Genomic DNA, 23,697 nt, shown 5'->3' with positions numbered 1-23,697 from the left:
TCCCTTTCTGTCCCCTGAAGTCTCTTGACCTCCCTGCCCAATAGGCATACATTTATGGACAGCCAGTTGAATGAGAGAGAAGAATCCAAATAAGAAAAATAAATGAGCAGTTATTTTCCTTCTTAAATTATTGAAACTATGATAATAATTCAGATGAATCTAGAAGGAATAGTAAAAGCAGAAGTCAAACATTACAATAGTAGGAACAGTGACTAATATTTGTATAACCTTTCAAAGGGCACTGTGACCCACATTGCTGTAGGTATTCACTGATCTTCCCATCAGCCCTATAAAATGTACATTACTATAGCTATTTTAAGAGTTAAGGAAACCAGTTGTGTCTTACCTGAGGTTGCACACCTAGTAAGTAGAACTGGTGGCTTAAACTCCAATCTTCTTACCTTAAGCTGATTACACTTTACATCATAGAAAGTAGGGGCTTTGGTAAGAACAGGAGAGAGTTTTGGAGTCAGTTTTCTCTTGTCAAAAATGAAAATAATACTTACCTTAGAGTAGGACTGCTCCAAAGGTAGACAGGGCCCTGGCCAAATAACGTTTTGCAAGGCCTCTGCCTGTATAAACCAGTTGATGGGTCCATGTATGATATATTGACTTACTAAGGATTTAGAACAATGGGTAGAGAAGAGATACTTATGTATTTGTTATCCAATCAGTGCACATGAAAATTCCTTTTGCTACCCAGACACCACCAACTCTTTCTGTTCAGGTTCAGGAACCATCTCTGTGTTTTCTATTGTCAAATGTATCATTGCTGGAAAGTTTCATATCTCCTGCCACAAACAACAAGTATCTGTATTATTAGTACTCAATGCCATGGCTTTTTGGAAACTGTTTTGTGGAAACAGTGATCTTCTCCCTTCATTTCTCCAGTACCATTCAGCTCATGCTGGATACATCATTTCATGAGGCTGCGCTATCCTTCCTGAGACCTGGGAGTATCTCAAAGATGGGACTGCTTTGTTGGTCATGAACACACACCAGTGTCAGAGAGTGCAGGGAAAGTGTGAATGGTAATTTGTTTTCTGGTCATATTAAATGTATCATTTGACATTTTATAGTGTAAACAGAACAGTGCATCTTCCAACCATGGCTTCTCCTGGACTCCTTCAGCCCCATATGCCTGGGTCTAAGGGAAGTACTACTTTGTAGAGGATTGTTGTAAAGCTGAATTAGATCATTAGATCCGCTGTCTGGTGCCTGGTTTGTGCTCAGTGAATGTTACTTCTCTTGTGTTTTTCACTACCACCCAGAAAGAGGATGTGTTTTTATTTTTAAGGAAATAAAGTGTGGAAGCAAAATTGAATTGGAGAGTCACAGCAGATCTCTGGTGGAGTGCCTCCGTGAAAATTGTCTGTCGAAGCACTTGGAGAGCTTAGTGGGGAGCATCCCTCCTGCTAAGATGAAATAAATTACAAGGCTCTGGAGACAAATGTAACCTGGAGTTAATGTCAGCTCCAGAATCACTGATCAAATAGGAAGGTGGCCTGGTTTGATGAAAAGGTATTGCAGTGCCTAGCAGCAAGAGCAGAAAGGCAGGGCCTCCAGAGCTGAGAAATACCACAAGTTTCAGATGGCTCAGATCAAGCAGTCCCTTTTTTCTTAAAGTGATAGAAGACATTTGACAGTGCTTCAGCATTTGTCATAGATGGCTGTACATGTATCATGATGGCAAAAGCTGTAGAGAAACCTGAGTCTACATTGGAAGCCACAAAGAGCAAAGAGTCAGTGATGTCTAGGGTAGAATGGATTGGCACAGCCCACATGTGGGTAGATGATGAAACTGGTGACAATGCAAGCAAGACCCAGCAGACCTTGGAGTAACAGGTCAGACAGGTGGCAGTCAGAGGAGATAGAAGTTGTCCTTAAGGAGAAACATTTCCATCTTGGGGCTTGAGAGGATCTATGGCAGTAAAGGCTATTTCAAAAAAAAAATTAAAGTGAAAATATTTAATGACAGAATAGGATTACTCAAGCTAGGCGAAGCTGCTTCTGCCATTTCCCTCCTCATGTCATTATCCCAGAAACAACTCTCTAGTACTTGGAGAAAGGCATCCTCATGAGGAAGGTAGAAGATGGAATTGAAGAATTCCCTCCTCTGTGGATGGAACGAGCTCTGTGTAGAGAGGCTCATCTGCACGCTCATGCATGTCCCCCTAGCATGGTAACACTGGCTTTGATTAAGCTGCTGGGTTGTTAGGCAGTGTGCTAAGTGCTGCCTACATGGTCTTCTTTTCTCATAAGGAATGCTTTAAACTAAATTAGCACATGAAACGAGGGAGCAGGCATGGTAGGGGCTGATCTGAGTCCAGTCCTCTCTGAGATGGTTCTAGAAACTAGACTGATGGTTACACAATGTCCATCACTGATCTGTAGAGTCCTCAGGAATAACTGTCAATGACCCTTCCCCAGTTTCCCTGGCCATCACCCCACTTCCCCCTTACACTTCCTGTTGATTAACCTTCCAAGGCAAGGTAACCAACTGATTTCAGTCCAGCATTTTATTGGGTACTTGTATATTCTGTGCCATACATGCTTTGCTAAAATGATCATATTCTATGAGAGAAAGATATTTAAATGGACAATTACTCTTCAGTGTAATGGAATGTAATGCTAGGCCTTAACTATGTCCTAGTCATCATTGTATCCTTAATCCCAGGCCAGTTAGTTAGCATGTACTGAGCACCAGCGAGGGGCCAGGCACCGTACTCAGTGCCAGCCCTTCTTTCTCAGCATAACTCTTAACAAAAAAATTTTATAAAATAAGTACTAGTATAATCCCACTTTTAAAGATGTGCAAATTAAGGGCACAAAACAATTTAAAAGACATGCCCCAAATCACACAGCTATTAAGAGAGCCAGGATAAAAATCCAAGCAGAGTGACTCTATTGTCTCTAAATATTTGTTGCCTGTGGAAATGAGAGGCAGAAAGGGGAAGGCGGTAGGAGAATGGGGGAACAAGTGAGCAAGTGAAGATGAAGGTCTGCCCTAGGTAGCGCAGGTCCACAGGGGGATGGGTTCTACCTGAGAAGGGAAGTATCATGGAAAGTTCGCAAGGGAAATGGTGCTTAGAAAATAGGCATCCCTGGCCAAGGCAGGCTAAGGGAGCAGAGCTAAGGCCAGCCCTTCCAGTTTTGTGCTAGATCCTTTCCCCCTCCGCCTTCTCACAGGCATTCTCCCCCAACCTGGCCAACATGGTGAAACCTTGTCTCTACTAAAAATGCAAAAATTAGCCGGGCGTGGTGGCAGGCGCCTGTAACCTCAGCTTCTCGGGAGGCTAAGGCAGGAGAATCACTTGGACCTCGGAGGTGGAGGTTGCAGTGAGCCGAGATCATGCCACCACACTCCAGCCTGGGCAACAGAGTGAGACCCCGTCTCAGAAAACAAACAGACAACAAAAAGAAACATTCTCCCTACAACTGTCCTATCTCTACTGCATTGTGAATTTTTCTTTTATTCTAACCAGCTTGTAAACTTGGGGAAATATTTCCTAACCTCAAAAAACACTTTACCCTGCTTCCCCGCTCCGGCTATTGCCCCATTTCTTTGTTCCTTTGTAGCAGAACTCCTAAAAATAGTCTGTGTTTCATGACTTCAGTTTGTCTCTTCCTGTTTTCTCTTAAACCCAGTGAAACGAGTTTCACCTCCACATTCCAGTGGAATGGCTGTTGTTGAGGTTGGTGGTGACCTCCCTGTTGCCGAATCCAGCATTTAGTCCTGTGGCCACACCTTACTGGACCTCCACAGTGTGTGACGCAGTTGGTCTCTGCGTCCTTCCTAAGACACTTCGTTGACCGCAGCCTCACACTCTCCTGCTCTTTCAGCCTCCTGCAGTGCTACTCCTCATCTCCCAAATGCTGATCCTTCAGACACACGTCAGCCAGGGCACCCTCCCACTAGATATCATGTGGTGACTCTCCCTGTGATTGGATCTGAACCCGAGCCAGGCGCTTATGGCAGCCACGCGTCTCACACAGCATGTGTGTCCCCTCCAAATGTGCTCCCTCACCACATCCTGATGCGATTCTTGGAATTACGTGGTTTCCACTGCACATGGGGAAGTTGAAAATCAGATTTTCCATCACTTGCTTGTCAGTGTCCTCTGTGACAGTTTCTGATTCCAGATCTGATGCTTTTTCCATTTATGACCCATTGCTTGGCCTGATTCCTTAAACTCAGTCCTTCTGAGTGAAGCAGGAGAGTGGAAGCGTCTGGTTCCTTCTTTGGGGCTCCAGCCTGTCCATCTGGATTTCCTCTTGTGAGTGCAGTGGTAACACTCTTCACCCCAGGGGCTTGGTAGTCACGTTTGCAGGACAATGGGTGCTCTTACTGGGTTTAATGCTAAATCTCCCAAAATGAAAGGCCAGCTGCAGAGTAGGAGAAGAACAAGGGCTGAGTGATTTGATCAGACATCTGTGGGGGCCTGCTGGCATTTGGAGTGTGAGTGCCTTAGAGAGACTGACTATTCTGGCCCCAGGGAGTTGGCGACCGTTAATCTTGGTGGTTTTGACCGCTAACTGCCCCAGAGGTCCCAGCCTGCTGGATGACTCAGAATCCCCAACACTCCCCCTATTCTTCTCTCACTGGGATAGTCAGGAGGCCATTTCTAAGGCATTTTAATTTGGTAATAACTTGACATGACCCACTGTACCCAGAGTTGTACGTTTTAGGAGTTACTGTCGCTTTCTATATGAGGGGTTGATTTGGAGCCCATCATCCTTGATATTGGACTGCCTTCCACTGCCATGGAGAGAGCAGTATCTCCTGCCTTGCCTGCTGGGCTCCAGCTCCCTCTCCATTGTAGATGACGTGATCCTGTGCCCCCTGGACTGTCCCCCAGCCCTTATTCTTTAAGCACCTTGCCAAAAGTTGATGGGGTAAACTAGAGAGAAAAGAGGTGGCCAAAGGTCTGTCTGTTGTTCATTTATTTCTGCACTGCACTGTGTTAAGAAGGGCACCTGCTGTCCATCTTTCTGCTGTTTATGAAACTTTCTGGAATTCACAAAGACCACAGGAACTCACAGCACAAGGCAGGCAAGCAGATGGTGGGGATTGGGGACAGGACATGAAGAGACTCAAAATGCCTTACTGCCGCAGACCAAAGCTGTGTGAGGCCTTCTGGACTGTCTTCTCCACCCCGTGTCTGACTGTGTTGACCACTCCTGTGCTGTCCTGTGCCTTCCTCCGTGACCGTGTTGGTGGCAGTGCCCTGTTAAGAGTTCCTGCACTGGTGTTAGAGACCTTGGGTTCTAATCCAGTGTCTACCACTTGTATGATCTTGGATTAGTCTCTTCATCTTTCTAGGCCTTGTGTGTAAATTAATTCATAGCACCAACTCACAGAGTTGTTGAGAGAGCTAATTGAAAACATCTAGAACGTTTTTGTCACTATGCCTAGTCAAAAAGCTTCTAGTCAGTTCCGTAATTGCACTGAGGTTTATATTTCATTTCAAAAATACAGTTGTTTACATAAGAAAATATTGTTTTTCTCTTGTTAGACTTTTGGCTTTCTTTTGCCTACCAAATAAAGTCCCAACTCCTTGGCTTGTCACTCAGCCTTCAGATTTGCATTTCAGGCTTTGAATTTCCTTGGTGGGGGATGCTTGAAAATGTAGATTTCTAGAAGAAATTGTGCATTGATCAGATGAGTTTGTGTTCAATGAGCAGTTACTCTGTGTAAGGCTCTGGGCTAGGCCCGAGGGGTCTGTGGTGAATCAGACATGACACACACTAGGCAGTGGCATCATCATTTCTGGTACAACCACCCCACACCCACCCAGTCCAGACCCTGCAGAAGGCAGCCTGGAGGGTAGGCTTGCCACAGGGCCCCAGCACAGTAGAGCAGCTGGGCACCAGAATTTTGGCAGCAGGCCCAAGGGTGGGGGTGGAGGAGGTGGGGACTCAGAACTGGCAGCCAGCCAGGGCTCACTCAGGTGCCCCAGCATGCAGGGCCTCCAGCCCCGGCAGTCATGGAGCCCATTCACTGACTATATCCTGTTCATTGGCTGTGATCTTCTCTAGATTGCATAGTGCAGAGATTTTGGTGGCAGGGCAGTGACTCCAGACCCACATTGAACGCATAAGACGTTGAAACCCAAAGATGTGAGGTGGCATGATTATGGTCACACAGCAACAGGCCAGGATTAGAACACAAGTCGTCTGAAAAATATGTAGCAGTCTCAGCCTTGTGGGTTCCTGAGATTGTCTTGTCTGCCGTGAGACTGTCAGGGTCATTTTGTTCCTTAAGAAAGTTTTAGGGGTCTTCTCTGTGCCCATTTATGCAAGGCACTGGAGAGGGTAGGCAGGGTTAAATCAGCCTCTGACCTTAGGAATTTACAATGTATCAAGGGAGACATACTACCAAAAATTACAATACAGAATAGCAAGTGCTGGGGGTAAGTATATGATGTGAGGGGAAGGGGGAGTGACTATACAAGCACAGAGGAGGCACTTAGCCCAATCCGAGGGTCAGGGAATCACTCCCAGTGAAGCTGATATTTAAGCTTAATCATGAAGGACCAATAGTTGTTAGCCAGATGAAGAAGGACAAGGAATAACATTCCAGGCAGAGAGACCAGGAAACCATCCTCAACTAAAAGTCTAATGGTTATGTCAGTAGCCCCAATGACATAATTTATCGTGTCTATATTCGGTCACTGTTCAGGACAGTTCCCACTACTGGGGAATGGTTCCCACTGGGTGGATCATAGCCTGAGTGGAGAGAATAAAAGCAGATGAGACTGGCCATGTAGGAACATACAAGGAAGGTGGAAAGGCCAGGGGCGCTGAGTATCAAAGCCTGAGTAGCTGTATTCTATGAACTCCAAGCACCACTCCCCCGGGTATTGGAGCCTTGATAGAGCTCCTCGTTTCCTTGGTATCAGGCTTCCTGCAAAGAATCTATGAGTTTGAGCTGGGCACAGTGGCTCAATGCCTGTAATCCCAACACTTTGGGAGGCCAAGGCGAGAGGATCGCTTGAACTCAGGAGTTTAAGACCTGCCTGGGCAACATAATGAAACCCTGTCTCTTAGAAATCTGTGAGAATCCAGTTAAGTTCCTTTTACAGATACCATCCAGGGGCCTGACTTATTTATCTATCTATTCCTTTAGGGTTTGGGGATTTGTTTTGTTTTTACCCTTAAAGCCTTAATGTGGAAAAGTGCCTGAAGTGCTGATTGTAGGGAATGAAACTTGATTCAAGGTTTAAACACCTTATCCCAGCCACTCGGGAGGCTGAGGCAGAAGAATAGCGTGAACCCGGGAGGCGGAGCTTGCAGTGAGCCGAGATTGCGCCACTGCACTCCAGCCTGGGCAACAGAACGAGACTCCGTCTCAAAAAAAAAAAAAAAAAAAAAAAAAGGGTTAAACACCTACAGCTCCTTATGAATTAATAACCCACTCAGTGCTCAGTGCCTGGCAAGCTGTAACTTTCCTTCTCTTCCCATAGGCCTGCTGAATTAGCCACCAAGTACGCAAACTTTTCAGAGGGAGCTTGCAAGCCTGGCTATGCTTCAGCCTTGATGACGGCCATCTTCCCCCGGTAAGTGCTCCTGTTTCCCTCCACTGCCTAGACAGCCTGGTCTGGGGTCCAAGAGCCAGAAACTCTGCCTCTCACAGCCAGTCATGTTTTCCTATGCTCTGGAAACCATGGGTTCCTGGAAAGGACTCTGCCTTTAAGTTGGTTCCTACTCCAGTCCTACTCCATGCCCTTGCTTTGCCTTACTCCCATCCTGCCTCTGGAGCTTGCACCTTGTGGCACAGCCTGTTTCTGCAGAAGGATAACCTACATGGTTGCCGCATGCAAGCCAGGTATCCAGAGGCAGCCAGAGAAGGCTGCCAAGCACAGAAGCTCCTAGACCTAGTATCAGTGGCCAAAGAAACTTTTTTGGAAGCTTGGACCAACTAGCTGGCTTCAGGGAGACATATCCAAATAAAGCAGGGAACAAAGAGAAATTTCTGAGGCTGTCTTGAGTTTTAGCACTTTCCTTCTCTGTCCATTTTGCATTCTGGAGCTGCTGACTTCTTTGGCACCTGAAAGAATCTGTGCATAACCCAGGGAGTTCCTTTTACCGAATGCTGCTAAGGGGTCTTGCTTACCGATCCACCTTTTCCTTTTTGGTTTTCTTTTCTGAAGCCTTGGTGTGGAAAAGGAGCTGAAGTGCTGAGATTGTCTTTGGAGTGCAGTGAGACTGTCAGGGTCATTTCGTTCCTTCTGATTTGGAGGGGCTGAAGGAAAGGCTGCCTAGGATTGTCTGGCCACTTGGACCACCAGAGGAGTGCTAGGGGTGGGCTCTGCTCACTGGGGGAAGGACTTGCCTCCCATCCCTTAGAAGGCTGAGGTTAGGACACATAATGTGCTTGCAAAGGAATGCTGAGAAACAGCTCGCCCCAAAGTGACTCCAGTATATTTGGTTTTTATGCTCCCTTTCTTTTCTAACGTGAGCAGTCTCAGCTTAGCTCCTTGTGTAAAGCAAGGGCTATGCTGGCTGAGTATCTGGTGCTCAGATAGAGATCTCTTTGTCCAGGGTCTGCCTTCTGAATTGATTCCAAATATTTTGCTTCCTCCAGCTATTTATTGAGTGCCCCTGTGTCTGGCTTTGTGTTCTGTATTCTTAACACAGGTTTTTGCAAGCCTATACGACTCAGTCCTTGGCCCAGACACTTGTGAGTTTTCCTTTACCAGTATATAGGTTTCTTTTACTTTTTCTAATTGAAAGTAATACAGGCATGTGGAAACAAAACAAAACAAAAAAACCTCAAACAGTACAAAAGGTTATATACTGCCACTCCAGACCCCTTCCCCAGAGACAGCCAATATTACCAAAAGTGGGAACATAACTGTATTTGATATTCTGTACTGTGTATTAGGCCGTTCTTGCATGTCTATGAAAAAATATCTGAGACTGGGCAAATTGTAAAGAAAAGAGGTTTAATTGGCTTATGGTTCATCAGGCTTTATAGGAAGTATGGTGCTGGCACCTGCTTCACTTCTAGGAAGGCCTCAGGAAACTTAAAATCATGCCAGAAAGCAAAGGGGGAGCAGGCACGTCATATGGCAAAAGCAGGAGCAAGTGAGTGAAAGAGAGAGAAAGAGAGGAAGTGCTACGCACTTTTAAACAACCAGATCTCACAAGAATTCACTCATTATCATAAGAACAGCACCAGGGGGATGGTGCTAAGTCATTCATGAGAGACCACCGCCATGATCCAGTCACCTACCACCAGGCCCCATTGGAGATTACATTTTTTTCCCTTCCTTTTTTTTTTTTTTTTTTTTTGAGACAGGGTCTTGCTGTGTTGCCCAGGCTGGAGTGCAGTGGTGCAATCTTGGCTCGCTGCAGCCTTGACCTCCGGGCTCAAGCAATTAGCCACCTCAGCCTCCCAAGTAGTTGGGACTCCAGGCGCATGCAACCACACGTGGCTAATTTTTGTATTTCTGGTAGAGGTGGGGTTTTGCCATGTTGCCCAAGCTGGTCTCAAATTCCTGGCCTCAAGCGATCCACCCACCTTGGCCTCCCAAAGTGCTGGGATTACAAGTTTGAGCCACTGAGCCTGGCTGGGGATTACCTTTCAACATCAGATTTGGGCAGGGACAAATATTCAAACTGTATCATTTTGTCCCTGGCCCCCACAAATCTTATGTCCTTCTCACATTTCAACATACAGTCATCCCTTCTCAATAGTCCCTGCAAAATCTTAACTCATTCTAGCATTAACTCAAAAGTCCTACTGTGGTCCTGTGATCTCGCCCTGCCTCCACTTGCCTTGTGATATTCTATTACCCTGTTAAGTACCTGATGTCTGTCACCCACACCTATTGGCACACTCCCTCCCCTTTTGAAAATCCCTAATAAAAACTTGCTGGTTTTTGTGGCTTGTGGGGCATCACGGATCCTACCAACGTGTGATGTCTCCCCCGGATGCCCAGCTTTAAAATTTCTGTCTTTTGTACTCTGTCCCTTTATTTCTCAAGCTGGCCGACGCTTAGGAAAAATAGAAAAGAACCTACATGATTATCGGGGCAGGTCCCCTGATCCTAAGTCCCAAATCTAAATTCTTATCTGGAAATGAGTTCCTTTCACCTATGAGACTATAAAATCAAAACAAGTTGCTCACTTCCGAGATACAATAGGGGTATAGGCATTGGGTAAACATCCCATTCCAAAAAGGGGTAATCAGCCATAAGAAAGGGGCTATACGCCCCATGCAAGTTTGAAACCCAGCAAGGCAGTCATTAAATCTTAAAGCTCCAAAATTATCTCTTTTGACTCTGTGCCCCACATTCAGGGCACACTGGTGCAAGAAGTGGGCTCCCAAGATCTTGGGCAGCTCCGCCCTGTGGCTTTGCAGGGTGCAGCCCCTGTGGCTGCTCTCATGGGCTGGCGTTGAGTGCCTGAGGCTTTTTCAGGTGCAGGGTGTAAACTGCTGGTGGATCTACCATTCTGGGGACTAGAGGATGGTGGCCCCCTTCTCACAGCTCCACAAGGCAGTGTCCCTGTGGGGACCCTGTGTGAAGGCGCCAATCCCATGTTTCCCCTCCACACTGCCCTAGTAGAGGTTTTCTGTGAGGGCTCCACTCCTGCAGCAGGCTTTTGCTTGGGCAGCCAAGCTTTTCCATACATCCTCTGAAATCTAGGTGGAAGCATCCAAGAATCCTCCATTCTTGCACTCTGTGCACTCTTAATACCACATGGAAGCTGTCAAAGTTTACAGCTTGCATTCTTCAAAGTGGCAGCCTGAGCTGTACCTTGCCCTTTTTGAGACATGGCTAGAGCTGGAGCGGCCAGATTGTGGGGAGCAGTGTCCTGAAGTTGCATAGGGGTGAGGCCCTGGGCCTGAACCATGAAACCATTTTTGTCTCCTGGGCCTCAGGAACTATGATGGAAGGGGCTACCTCAATAATCTCTAAAATGCCTTTGAGGCTTTTTCCCTATTGTCTTAGATACTAGCATTTGGCTCTTTTTTAGTTATGCAAATGTCTCTAGCAAGTGCTTACTCCACAGCCTGCTTGAATTCCTCTTCTGAAAAAGCTTTTTCTTTCTTTGCCATGTGGCTTGGCTGCAAATTTTCCCAATTTTTATGCTCTGCTTCCCTTTTAAATATAAATTCCAACTTTAAGTCATTTACTCGCACCTGTATCTGAGTGTAAGCTGTTAGGAGCAGCCAGTCATATCTTGAATGCTTTGCTGCTTAGAAATTTCTTCTGCCAAATATGCAATCATCACTCTCAAGTTCAAACTTCCACAGATTCCTTGGGAAAGGGCACAATGCAACCAAGCTCTTTGCTAAGGCATAACATGTTATGACCTTTGCTCCATTTCCCAATGAGTTCCTCATTTCAGTCTGAGACCTTGTTGGCCTAGATTTCATTGGCCATATCCCTATCAACATTTTGGTTACAACCATTTAACCAGTCTCTAAGAAGTTCCAAACTTGCCCTCATCTTCCTGTCTTCTTGTGAGCCCTCCAAACTCTTCCAACCTCTATCCATTACCCGGTTCCAAAGTCACTTCCACATTTTTAGATATCTTTCTAACAATACCCTACTCCTGGTACCAATTTTATGTATTAGGCCATTCTTGCATTGCTACAAAAAAAAATCTGAGCTCTCCATTTGCCTTCTGCCATGATTGTAAGCTTTCTGATGCCTCCCTAGAAGGTAAGCAGATGCCAGCACCACACTTCCTGCAGAACTGTGAGCCAATTAAACCTCTTTTCTTTATAATTTACCCAGTCTCAGATAATTTTTTTAGAGGCCGGGCATGGTGGCTCACACCTGTAATCCCAGCACTTTGGGAGGATGAGGTGGGCGGATCACGAGGTCAGGGTATCAAAACCATCCTGGCTGCCATGGTGAAACCCCATCTCTACTAAAAATACAAAAAATTAGCTGGGCATGGTGGTGTACACCTGTAGTCCCATCTACTTGGGAGGCTGAGGCAGGAGAATCGCTTTAACTCGGGAGGCGAAGGTTCTAATGAGCTGAGATCACACCACTGCACTCTAGACAAAGCAAGACTCCATCTCGAAAAAAAAAAAAAAAGAGTTTACATTCACTTTTTGCACTTGGATGTTCAGTTGTTCCAGAACCATTTGTTAAAAGACTCTGCTTTCTCCATTGAATTACCTTGGCATGTTTGTTGAAAATCAGTTGAACATGTATGTGTAGGTCTCCTTCTGGACTCCCTAGTCTATTCTGTTGATTTATGACTTTGTGCCAGTACCATTCATTCGTGGACAGTCTTGTCATCTGTTACTAAAGACAGTTTTATTTCTTCCTTTTTCATCTATATGTCTCATTCCTTTTTCTTGCCTTACTGCATTGGCTAGACTGTTCAGTGCAGTATTAAATAGGTGAGGTGAGAGTGAACAGCCTTGCCTGTTCCCAGTCTTAGGAGGAAAACATCTAGTCTTTCACCATTATGGTGTTAGCTGTAGGTTTTTCATAGATACCATTTTTTAGGTAGAGGAAGTTCTCTTCTGTTCCTAGTTTCTTGAGAGTGTTTATCATGAATAGATGTTGAATTTTGTCAAATGCTTTTTCTGCATATTTTGAGAAGATCATATGGCTTTTCTTTTTTAGTCTATTAATATGATGAATTACATTGATTGGTTTTTTCTCATTAATTGATTTTTCAATGTTGAACCAATCTTTCATTTGTAGGATAAACTTCATTTGGTCTTGGTGTATTGTTCTTTTTACACATTGCTCTATTCAATTTGCTAAAAATCTTCAAGGATTTTTGTGTCTTTGGTCATGAAAGATACTGGTCTGTAGTTTTCTTGTGATGTCTTTAGTTTTGGTAATATAGTAATGCTGGCTTCAGAATAAGTGGGAAAATATTTCTTCATCTTTCTACAAATTTTGTGTACAATTGGTAATATTTTTCATGAAATGTTTGATAGAATTCACCAGCAAAATCTAGGCCTGTCTGAAGAAAAGACAGTTTTTTATCTCTATTCTCATGCGCCACTGAACACACTTCTGACACCAGATGTGTGGCAGTTTTTCTCACACATCAAGCAATTCTTCAGCAGACACTAATGGGTGTCCTATAATTCAATTCAATTCTGGCATTATCCACCTGGAGATGGCGTCAGATCCCACAGGTTGACGGCCGAACAAGACTATACCTCACTTCAGATGCTAATCACAAGTAGTAGGTTGTTACCTATACATCTCACCAACCAGCTATAAATTGTGAATTCCAAGACCATCCCCTCTTGGGTTTGATCTGTTTGCTAGAGCAGCTCACAGAATTCAGGGAAACTTATGTTTATCCATTTATTATAAAGGATATCATAAAGGATATGGATGAACAGCCAGATGGAAGAGATGCATAGGGCATGGCGTGTGGTAAGTGGTTCACAAGTCTGAAAGCTCTCTGAACCTTGTCCTTTTGGGTTTTTATGGAGGCTTCTATAAACCCTGTGGAGGATTACATAGGCATGATTCATTGCATCATTGACCACTGGTGATCAAATCAACCTTCAGCCCTTTTCCCATCCCCAGAGGTCAGAGGGTGAGACTGAAAGTTCCAGCCCTCTAATTGCATAGTTGGTTCCCCTGCCAACCAGCACCCAACATAAGGCTATCCAGAAGTCATCTCATGAGAACAAAAGATATTCCTATCACCCAGGAAATTTGAAGGAATTTAGCAGCTCTCTGTCAGATGTGCTCTTATCAGTCAGGAAATTACAAAGGTCTTAAGAGCTCTCGGTCAGAAACTAGGGTCAGAGACTAGACTAACTATTGGTGGCCGGGCACGGTGGCTTACGCCTGTAATCACAGCACTCTGGGAGGCTGAGGAGGGTGGATCATGAGGTCAGGAGATCAAGACCATTCTGGCTAACACGATGAAACCCCGTCTCTACCAAAAATAAAAAAAAATGAGCCGGGCGTGGTGGCGGGCACTACGGTGGCGGGCACCTGTAGTCCCAGTTACTCTGGAGGCTGAGGCAGGAGAATGGCGTGAACCCGGGAGGCAGAGCTTGCAGTGAGCCAAGATCGTGCCACTGCACTCCAGCCTGGGCGACATAGCAAGACTCCGTCTAAAAAAAAAAAAAAAGACTAGATATTAGAACAAAAGATTCTCTTAGTGCCCCTATCTGTAAGGATTTTTAGGAGCTTTATGTAGGGACCAGGAGCAGAGACCAATATTTGTATTTTTTATTATTTCATAGCCTGCACGTCTTTGTAGGAAGGCTTTTGTTGTTGTTGTTTCTGGTTTCTTTTTGAGACATAGTTTCTGTCACTTAGGCTGGAGTACAGTGGTGCAATCTCAGCTCACTGCAACCTCCGCCTCCTGGGTTCAAGCAATTCTTGTGCCTCAGCCTCCCGAGTAGCTGGATTACAGGTGTGCACCACCATGCCCAACAAATTTTTGTATTTTTAGTAAAGATGGTGTTTCACCATGTTTGCCAGGCTGTTCTCGAACTCCTGGCCTCCAGTGATCTACTGGCCTCAGCTTCCCAAAGTGCTGGAATTATAGATGTGAGCCACTGTGCCTAGCCAGGGAAGTTTTTTTTTTTATTATTATTATTACAAATTAAATTTCTTTAATTCTAGAGTTATTCAGGTTTTTCTGTTTCTTCTTTAGTAGCATGTCTTTCAAGGAAATTTTGCCTTTCTTTTAAGTTGTTGAATTTATTAGCATAAAATTGGGTATAATATTCCCTTATTATTATTTTAATGTCTAGGATAGAGACAGAGTCCTCTCTTTCATGCCTGATATTGGTAATTTGCATTTTTTCTCTCTTTTTCTTAATTCATCTGGTTTGAGGTTTATCATTTTTTGTTGATCCTCTCAAATAACTAGCTTTTAGTTCCATTGGTTCTTGTCTATTGATATTTTTTCCACTGTATCGTTGATTTCTGTGCCTATCTTCATTTTTTATTTTTTCACTTTTCTCTTAGTTGGACTTTAATTTATTATTTGTTTTTTTTTTCTTAGGCTAGAAGGTTAGATCATTGATTTTATTTATTTCTCATATAAACATTGTAATGGTATAAATTTCACTCTATATATTGCATTGACTACATCTTACAAATTTTGATATGTTGTATTTTTATCTTTGTTGAGTTAAAAATATTATCTAACTTTACTCGTGATTTCTACTTCGGCCTATTAGTTCTTTGGAAGTGTTTTTGCTTAATTTCCTAATATTTGTGGGTGTTCCAGATATCTTTGTGTTACAGATTTCTGATTTATTTTTGCTGTGCTCCAAATATACGTTATATGATTTTAATACTTTTAAATTAATTAAAATCTGAGTTATGGGACAAAATATGGTCGATTTTGGTGAATATTCTGTGTGTGCTTGAAAAGAAAATACTTCTGTTTTAGGGTATTCTATAAATGGCAATTAACTTAGGTTGGTTTATGGTATGTGTCTAGTTTCCTGTATCCTTACTGATTTTCTGTACACTTTTTCTAACAATTACTGACAGAGGGGTAATGAAGTCTTAATTTATCAGTTTTTATTTCATTTGTTTTGAAGCTCTGTCATTTGGTGTGTATACACTTAGGATTGTTGTATCCCATTTCTAATAGATTCCTTCATTATTTTGAAATGTCCCTTTTTCTTATTGATAGTCAAATAATTATTGTTCCAAAATCTTCCTTGTCTGATATTAATAAACCACTCTGGCCTTTATAAAAATAAGCTGTATCATGGTGTATGTTTTCCATCCTTTTATTTGGTTGGTGCAAAAGTAATTGGGGTTTTTGCAATTACTTTTGTTTGTGGGAAGGAGCATGTTTACATTTGCCCTTGAGCTGTCCCACGGGTGGTCGGGGAGCAGCCTATCTTTTAAACCTGTTTGTGTCAGGCAGTCCTCCCACCTCAGCCTCTCAAGTAGCTGGGACCACAAACACATGTCACCGTACCCAGCTAATTTTTGTATTTTTTGTAGAGACAAGGCTTTGCCATGTTGCCTAGGCTGGTCTCAAATTCCTGTGCTCAAGCAATCTGCCTGCCTCAGCCTCCCAAAGTGCTGGGATTACAGGCATGAGCCACCATGCCCAGCTTATTTATTTTTGTTTGAAATAGTCAATTATTTAAAATAATTTAAAAATGAGAGTGGAAGGCAACCTACAGAATGGGAGAAAATATTTGCAAATCATATATCTGATAAGAGGTTAGTGTTGTCCAGAAAATATAGAGAACTTCTAATACTCAGCAACAACAAAAGAACTGATTTAAAAGCGGGTAGAGAACTTGAATAGACACTTCTTCAAAGAAGATATACAAATGGCCAAAAAGCACATAAAAATATGCTCAATGTTACTAATCACTAGGGAAACGCAAGTCAAAACCACAGTAAGATACCACCTCACATCCATTAGGATACTATGGCTATTATCCCAAAACCAGAAAATAACAAGTGCTGGCAAGCATGTAGAGAAATTAGAATCCTTGTGCACTCTGTGGGAATGTAAAATGTACAACAACTTTGGAAAACAGGATGCAGTTCCTAAAAACATTGAAAATAGGATTGCCGTATGATCCAGCAATTCCACTTCTGGGTATATACCCAAAATAACTGAAAGCAGGGCTCCAAAGGGTGTTTGTAGCAGGAATTATTCATTATTGCCAAAAAGTAGAAGCAACCCATATTCATTGACAGATGAAAGGATAAACAAAATGTGGTATGCATAAGCAGTGGAATGTTACTCAGCCTGAAAAAGGAAGGAAATTCTGACACATATTACAACATGAATGAACCTCGAGGACATTATGCTAAATGAAATGAACCAGTTACACAAAAACAAATATTGTGTGATTCCATTCATATGAGGTGCCTAGAGAAATCAAATTCATAGAGACAGAAAGTAGAATGTGGTTTCCATGTGCTGGGAGGAGGGAGGAATGGACAGTTACTGTTTAATGCATATAGAGTTTCAGTTTTGCAAGATGAAAAACAGCTCTGGATATTGGTTACACAACAGTGTGAAAATAACTAATACTACTGAATTGTACACTTAAAAATGGTTAGGATGGTACATTTTATGTTAGTGTATTTTACTACAATCCAAACATTTTAAAAGTTTTTTTAATGAGAGGGAAAATTCTTTTATATTTACTCACAAAGTTTTCTTTACTGTTGGTCTTTCTTCCTTTGTGTAAATACATATTTCCATATGGTATCCTTTTTCTTCTGCCTGAAGAACTTCATTTAACATTTCTTGTGGGGCAAGTCCGATGACTGCGAAGTCTTTCAGCGTTGGATTGTCTGAACAAGTCTTTATTTTACCTTCAATTTTGAAAGATTTTTAAAAATGTTTTGGCTAGGTATACACTTCTAGGTTGACAGTACCCTGTTCTCACTTCCACCACCCCTCCCCTACTACCTTAAATATGTAACTCTATTTACTTGCTTCATTCCTGACAAAACGTCTTCTCTCATTCTTACCTATATTCCTTTGTATGTAGTATTTCCATTTTCTTCTGGCTGCCTGGTGAGATTTTTCTCTTTACCAGTGGTTTCCAGCAATTTTATTATGGTGTCCCCTTGTTGTGGTTTTCTTTTTTTTTTTTTTTTTTTGGCGTAGGGATGGAGTTTTGCTCTTGTTGCCCAGGCTGGAGTGCAATGGCGCGATCTTGGTTCACTGCAACCTCCGCCTCCTGGGTTCAAGCAATTCTCCTACCTCAGCCTCCCGAGTAGCTGGGATTACAGGCATGCGCCACCACACCTGGCTAATTTTGTATTTTTAGTAGAGACGGGGTTTCACCATGTTAGCCAGGCTGGTCTCAAACTCCTGACCTCAGGTGATCCACATGCCTCCCAAAGTGCTAGGATTACAGGTGTGAGCCACCGTGCCTGGCTGTGGTTTTCTTTATATTTATTTGGTTTGGAGTTTATTTAACTCCTCAGATCTGTAGGTTCATAGTTTTCTTGTTTGTTTGCTTTGTTTTGTTTTATTCTTTGTAATCACATTTGGACCTTGTTTACATATTTTCTCAAATATTTTTTCTGCCTCATCTCCTTTCCCAGGATTCAAATTACATGGATGCTATATTATTTGTCCCACAGGTCACTGATGCTCTGGGTTTTTGTTTTTCAATCTTCTTTCTCTCTCTGCTTCATTTTGGATAGTTTATATTGCTATGTCTTCACATTTATAGCTTTTTCTTTTGTAGCATTTAATCACTTGTTAATCCCACCATGTATATTATTATGTCAAATACTGTGTTTTTAATCTCTGTAGGTTCCATTTAGGTCTTTTTATATCTTCTGTTTCATTTCTTATTATGTTTGTGTTTTCTTCTGCCTTCTTGAACATTTTGAGAGTTATTGGCAAATTTCCCTTCATAGCAGTTTTGGGATTTACGTACCCACATAGTAGTTGATGATGGTGCCATCCTTTGTTTTCTTCTGTTTTACAGTTTTGTTATTTATATTTAAATTATTAATTCATCTATTTTTGGTTTTGTGTGTTAAGAATGAAGTTGAGATCTAGGGTTCTTTTTTTTTTTCATATGGGTAGCTAGTATTTCTTGGTATTTTGATCACAAAATACTTAAGTAAATTCAAGGTTTTGATTTCTGCAGCATCAATATTTTGACAGAAAAGGACTTGATAAAGCTCTTTTTGATGTGTTAATTTTGAGATGATCTACAAAAACTATTAAACCTTACCTTTTTTAACTTTTTAAGAAATTAGTTCGAGTTCAAATATTTTTGAAATATAAAAATTGTATTTTTAAAGCTGTAATTCTTATAGACATTCAGTGGTTAAAAATTTGATTGTGCTTATTAAAAATGGTCATATATGTTTTGCACTTCAGCTATGTGAAAATAAAGTTTCTTTGGGAAGGTGACATTTGGTTTCCTGATTATGGGAGGGAGTTGGTTATCTCAGGTGGAGCAGGAAAGCCTGGTTGATTCTCACACCAGGATGGGACTGGGATTTCCCAGGATGGAGGGAGGAGACCCTTTCTACACCATACTTTGAACTACTGACAGCAAAACCCTCCCACCATACTGGGTGCACCTTGTGTACACTTGGCTAATGTACACTTCTGATTTACAGCACACAGCAGAAGCTTCAGAGGCGAATTCAGCTCCCCTTTGGCATGCTGCTGGGTAACAAGATAGTAAGAGTGGCAGTGTGTACAAGCTGTGGACAGGAGCATTTCCTCTCTGCTGCAGCAAGGCAAAGGAAAGCCTAGGGAGAGTAAAACACTAGAATCTTTCTAATAGCTCTGCCCTACCCCATGGTCTAAATGATTATGGCCAAGTGGCTACACAGTATTTTTATTTTTCTAGAATAATTATATCCAGCTGTGAGAAAGCCAGGTTCAAATTAAAAACCTGTAATAACCTGTCCCAGAATTAATAACAATGAAACTTAAACAAATTTTGATTTGTGAAGAAAACATGAAAAAAGTCCAAAAGAAAACCCCTCAAAGGACACAAGTGTCAGTGGGTCCCTTGTGGGGCAGCTTGTACATCTCTCAAGGGGATCCTCCAGCAGGTAGCTTCCTCTGTGGCACCAGGTGCATCCAGGGTGGGCCGGCTCCTTTAGAAGTCAGGCAGGCCAGGCAGAGGGAAGAGAGTGAAGCTCTCAACCTCCTCCTGGAGAGCCTGCACACACCCCTGGTATTTATGCCCTGCTAGTCTCTCCTTGAACTCTTTCAGGGTGGCTCTGATGCCAGCGTTGCTCTGGATCTGCAGGGTTAGCTCTATCCCTCTGTGGATAAAGTGGGCTACCTTTTGGAAGCCTTTTTCCAAAAGTCCAAGGGATGTCAGTGCTGGGTTCCCCAGCCGCAGTCCACTGGGCCGTAGAGTGTTTCTGTCATCTGGGCAGGTGTTCTTGTTGCAGGCAATAGAACAGGCTTCTAGGACCTTCTCAGCCCTTCTGCCATCTGTGCCTTTGATTGAATGGAGATCCACGAGGATCAAATGTTTATCAGAACCACCTGTGACTGTTTGGTAGCCCAGCTCCGTCAGTGCCTCAGACAGAGTCCTGCAGTTGGCCACCACATGGTGCTGATAAACTTCAAATTCTAGAGTCATAGCTTGCTTCAGGGCCACAGCAACCCCAGCAGTGGCGTGGTTGTGGGGACCTCCCTGAAGGCCAGGGAACACAGCAGAGTTGATGAGAGACTCCAGGTTGTACAGAATCTCTTTGCCAGTCTTGGGATCCATACTTTGCACTCCTTTCCTGTAGAAGATCATGCGGACTTGGCAGCCTCTCAGGTTCTTGTGAGTGGTGGTGGCAGTGTTCAAATGGGGAGGGCACCACGCCAGCTGCCACCAGCCTGCTGATACGTGCCATGTCCACCATGAGATACACCCCATTCTCATCTGCAGTTTTTCCGCAGCGGGCATAGTCCAGGTTTTAGGAGGAGCAGCTGGTTCCTGCACTGATCAGCTTCGGGTGGAAGAGGCGGGTGTTCTCCTCCAGCTGGTCATAGTTGATGTAGCCAGTGTCTGGGTTCACCTTATAGGGCATAGATTCAAAGAAGATGGACGTGGCAGAGATTTTCTTCTTGTCTGTCATGAACCTGTGGGTCAGGTGACCCCCATCTGGCAGGTCCAGGCCCATGATGCACCCATGGGGTTCCACCAGGGCAGTTACACTCAAAGTTTGCAGGGGAGCCTGAGCAAGGCTGGACGTTGACCCCCCAGTACTGTGGGTCCAGCTTATAGGCCTGCAGGGCTCGCTTCTGACAGAGGGTCTCCAGCACATGAGTAAAGTCAGTCCTGCCTTAGTATCTCTGGCCCGGGTACCCCTCAGAGTATTTGTTATTTAAGCAAGAGCCTAGGGCCTCCAAAACTGCCTAGCTGGCGAAATTCTCCGAGGTAATCAGCTCCAATCCAACCCTCTGCCGGTACTCTCCTTAATGATGTTGTAAACCTCAACATCGCTGTCTTTGAGGGGCTGCGCCAGCATCTTGTCATGTGAGGACCACAGGTCAGCATCCTTGTGGGCCCTGTTGACTGGCATTGCCATTGCATGGGTCCGAAGCTGCCGGAACACAGCCCCACACATGTGCCTAGCCTCAGTCCCACGCCGCCACCAGTGACACCAGAGTCCCAGACCCGCTGACCCAATGCCCTGTACACTGCCATGCGCCAGCCATGTGACTGGCCGCACCAACCCCAAATCCCAAACTTGGTGCGGGACTGCTAGTGCTCTGCTAGGTGCACCCCTTGCACCAGGCTTAGGCTTGGCCTAAATCTTACCTCTTTAAAAAAAATCCCCAAATGCTGTGTGAAGCATACATTCTCTTTTCCTATGCTTCACTCTTCCCTGAGCCCACCTAGTCATTGACTCCCATCCCTAGGTGCAGACTAAGGAGCAGGCAGTGTAAAGGAAGGGGTGCTGATGTGCCCACCCATCCAGACCAGAGTCCTGCTTCTCTGGGAAGCCAGCCTGTTTGCTCTCAAACTTTTGTACTCTCTGCTGGGAAGTCCTCCTTTCCTCCCTCGAGTATTGCTCACTTGGATACATCTTCCTCTAATTAGAGAGATGGGGAGGGGATGGCAGTAGGTCCAAAGGAACTCAGATTTATTGAGCACTTGTTTTGCTCTAAATTTTGAGTTAGGGCTTTTGAATCTGTTTGGTCTCATGGAATGTAAAGTCTTCCCTTACCTAGAAATACACTCCATTACTCTTTCCCCTACCCTGTGCACCACCACAGTGCCTCACACATAGCTTTGTTATTGTGTATATAACTATTGGCTGGTATTTCTTCTCCCATAGAGACTGTGAACTTCTCACATAGAGGCATGGTCTATTCATGGCTGCCAACACCTAGCAGAGCCTTTAGCACACAGTAGACACTTGGTATTGGTTTTGTGAGTGGAAATTAATTTCTGCCCTCCAGAGATTGAGAGTGTAAGGATGTGGGAAATGTTGATAAGACACTCTTTTAGTGGAAAGAGTTTCTGAAGAAAACTAATTATTGTGACATATTCCAATATATGATAGATTGAAAGGAGATGAAGATTTGGAGACTGAAAGTTCTCACAGCTTTCTCACTTCACAGGCTATGTGATCTTGGAAAAGTCTGAGCCTTATTTCACTCATTAGTCAAGAGAATGAAATGAGAGGATGTGTCCTGGGGCCATAAATGTTAGATCATTTCAACAACATTTAATGTTAGACACTTAATTAAGTGAATTCTGTTTTCTCAGTGACTTTCATTATAATTAGATAAGTTTTTTTCAGGAAGAAAAATAAAGATCCTAGAGTAAGTCACAGTAAACATTTTGAATGTTTTCTTTAAAAAGAAAAAATATAACTCGTAAAATCTAAATTGACAAATAATTGGCATACCCCATTTTCCTGCCAATATTTTGCCTCATACATTTGAGTGGCTTTTTGTGCTTTGGTGAAAGACATGATTGAGTGTCGTCTCTTTTACTTGGTGGCCAGTAGGGCCACTCAGTATTGGGAGAAAGTGAGGCACCTACAGGCTAAACCTGTGGCCAAACAGTTTCAGCAGAAAGCAGAGCCCTAATCCAAGCCACGTCCATGCTGCAGAGTGATACTAGCAGCAGTGACAGTGATAGCTCACACCTACTGATGTTTACTTTGGATCAGGTCCCGTGCTGAGATTTTTTCATATTTTTTCTGTTTTAATTCTCCCAACAATCATATAATGAGACTAACCCTTGTTAGTCCAGTTTTAAATATGAGGAAATACAGGCATAGAGAAGTCAAGCAGTTTGCCCGAGGTCACACAGATAGGAAGTGATAAAACTAGGTTTTGAACCCAAGCCCACATATTTAACAACCGCCTTCTACTTCCTCTCACAGCTGCTGTTTCATGGGCAGGCTGGCTAGTGGCCAAGGTACCGAGGTCTACCAGATGCCTGGTGGTAGCTAATGAGGTGCTGATGTAGAAATGGTTCTCTTACCCAGCTCTACAGAGGAAAACCACACCTCTCTTGAGATGCATTTTGTTTTAGGAAGGCTGGGGTGTGTGGTGTGTATCTGTGACTGTGCGTCTGTGATTCACATACTGCTAAGGAATCATTGCTATGGTCCAAGCTGGCTGAGTTTCCAGAGTGCAAAGATGGCCCTTGAAACTTTGCAGAGCTCTCTGAGGCAGGAAGTCTAGAGAGTTAACACAGTCCCAGCTGCCTGATTTGGGACGCTTGCATGAGAAGGTACAGGAGACCTATTGCACTGCCCTGGGGACTTTAAAAGCTTGTGGGCTCCTGGCCAGGATAGCTGAGTATCTGGTATCCCCACATTACAAAGCCCCTCTCTCTCTGCCCTTCCAGAAAAAGATCCTGGGATTGTTATCACTACAACACCAGGGAGGGGTAGTAAGATTGAGAGGCGTCCTTGCCAAATTTTGTCCCATACCATAAATTACGGAGAAGAATGGAATACCATCTACTTCTCTACTTCTGCAGAATCATTGTCCTTCTAGGCTGGGAGCACATTGGGCACCCCCATACCCCTACCAGGAATATGCAAGACTTGCTACAGTTACCTTCTCCGCTTCCTCATGTCCCTCTATGTAGTCTGGCCTCCACTCTCGCTTCTCTCCTCCTCAGAATGCTCTTATCCAGACCACCAAAAAGCACTGACAAATCCGACAGATAGATAGTCTTTCTCTTTTTATGATGTCTCTGAAGCATTTGGCAGTATTGATCTCTTCCTCCATTTTGAAACTCTCTCTTCTCCTTAATTATTTGTTCAAACTCCCTCC

At 43.6% G+C, this 23,697-nt stretch overlaps 1 protein-coding gene and 1 pseudogene across 13 annotated transcripts in view; one reads left to right on the top strand and one right to left on the bottom strand.

Annotated features, from left to right (window-relative positions):
- The window catches only part of ST3GAL3 (ST3 beta-galactoside alpha-2,3-sialyltransferase 3), a 225,948-nt gene that overhangs the window by 125,224 nt on the left and 77,027 nt on the right, over positions 1–23,697 (top strand). For all 13 annotated transcript variants that reach the window (XM_034963208.3, XM_034963215.3, XM_034963213.3 and 10 more), the window contains one exon: positions 7,467–7,559. In XM_034963208.3, the coding sequence (XP_034819099.1) occupies positions 7,467–7,559 (93 nt within the window). The remainder of the gene's footprint in view (positions 1–7,466; positions 7,560–23,697) is intronic.
- On the bottom strand, positions 19,547–21,000 carry LOC100983273 (serine hydroxymethyltransferase, cytosolic-like; annotated as a pseudogene).

This window comes from Pan paniscus, chromosome 1 (genome assembly GCF_029289425.2).
Source record: "Pan paniscus chromosome 1, NHGRI_mPanPan1-v2.0_pri, whole genome shotgun sequence".
In the NCBI taxonomy this organism is placed as follows: Eukaryota; Metazoa; Chordata; class Mammalia; order Primates; family Hominidae; genus Pan; species Pan paniscus.
Note: the sequence above shows the minus strand (reverse complement) of the source record. Positions and strands in the feature narration are given on the sequence as shown.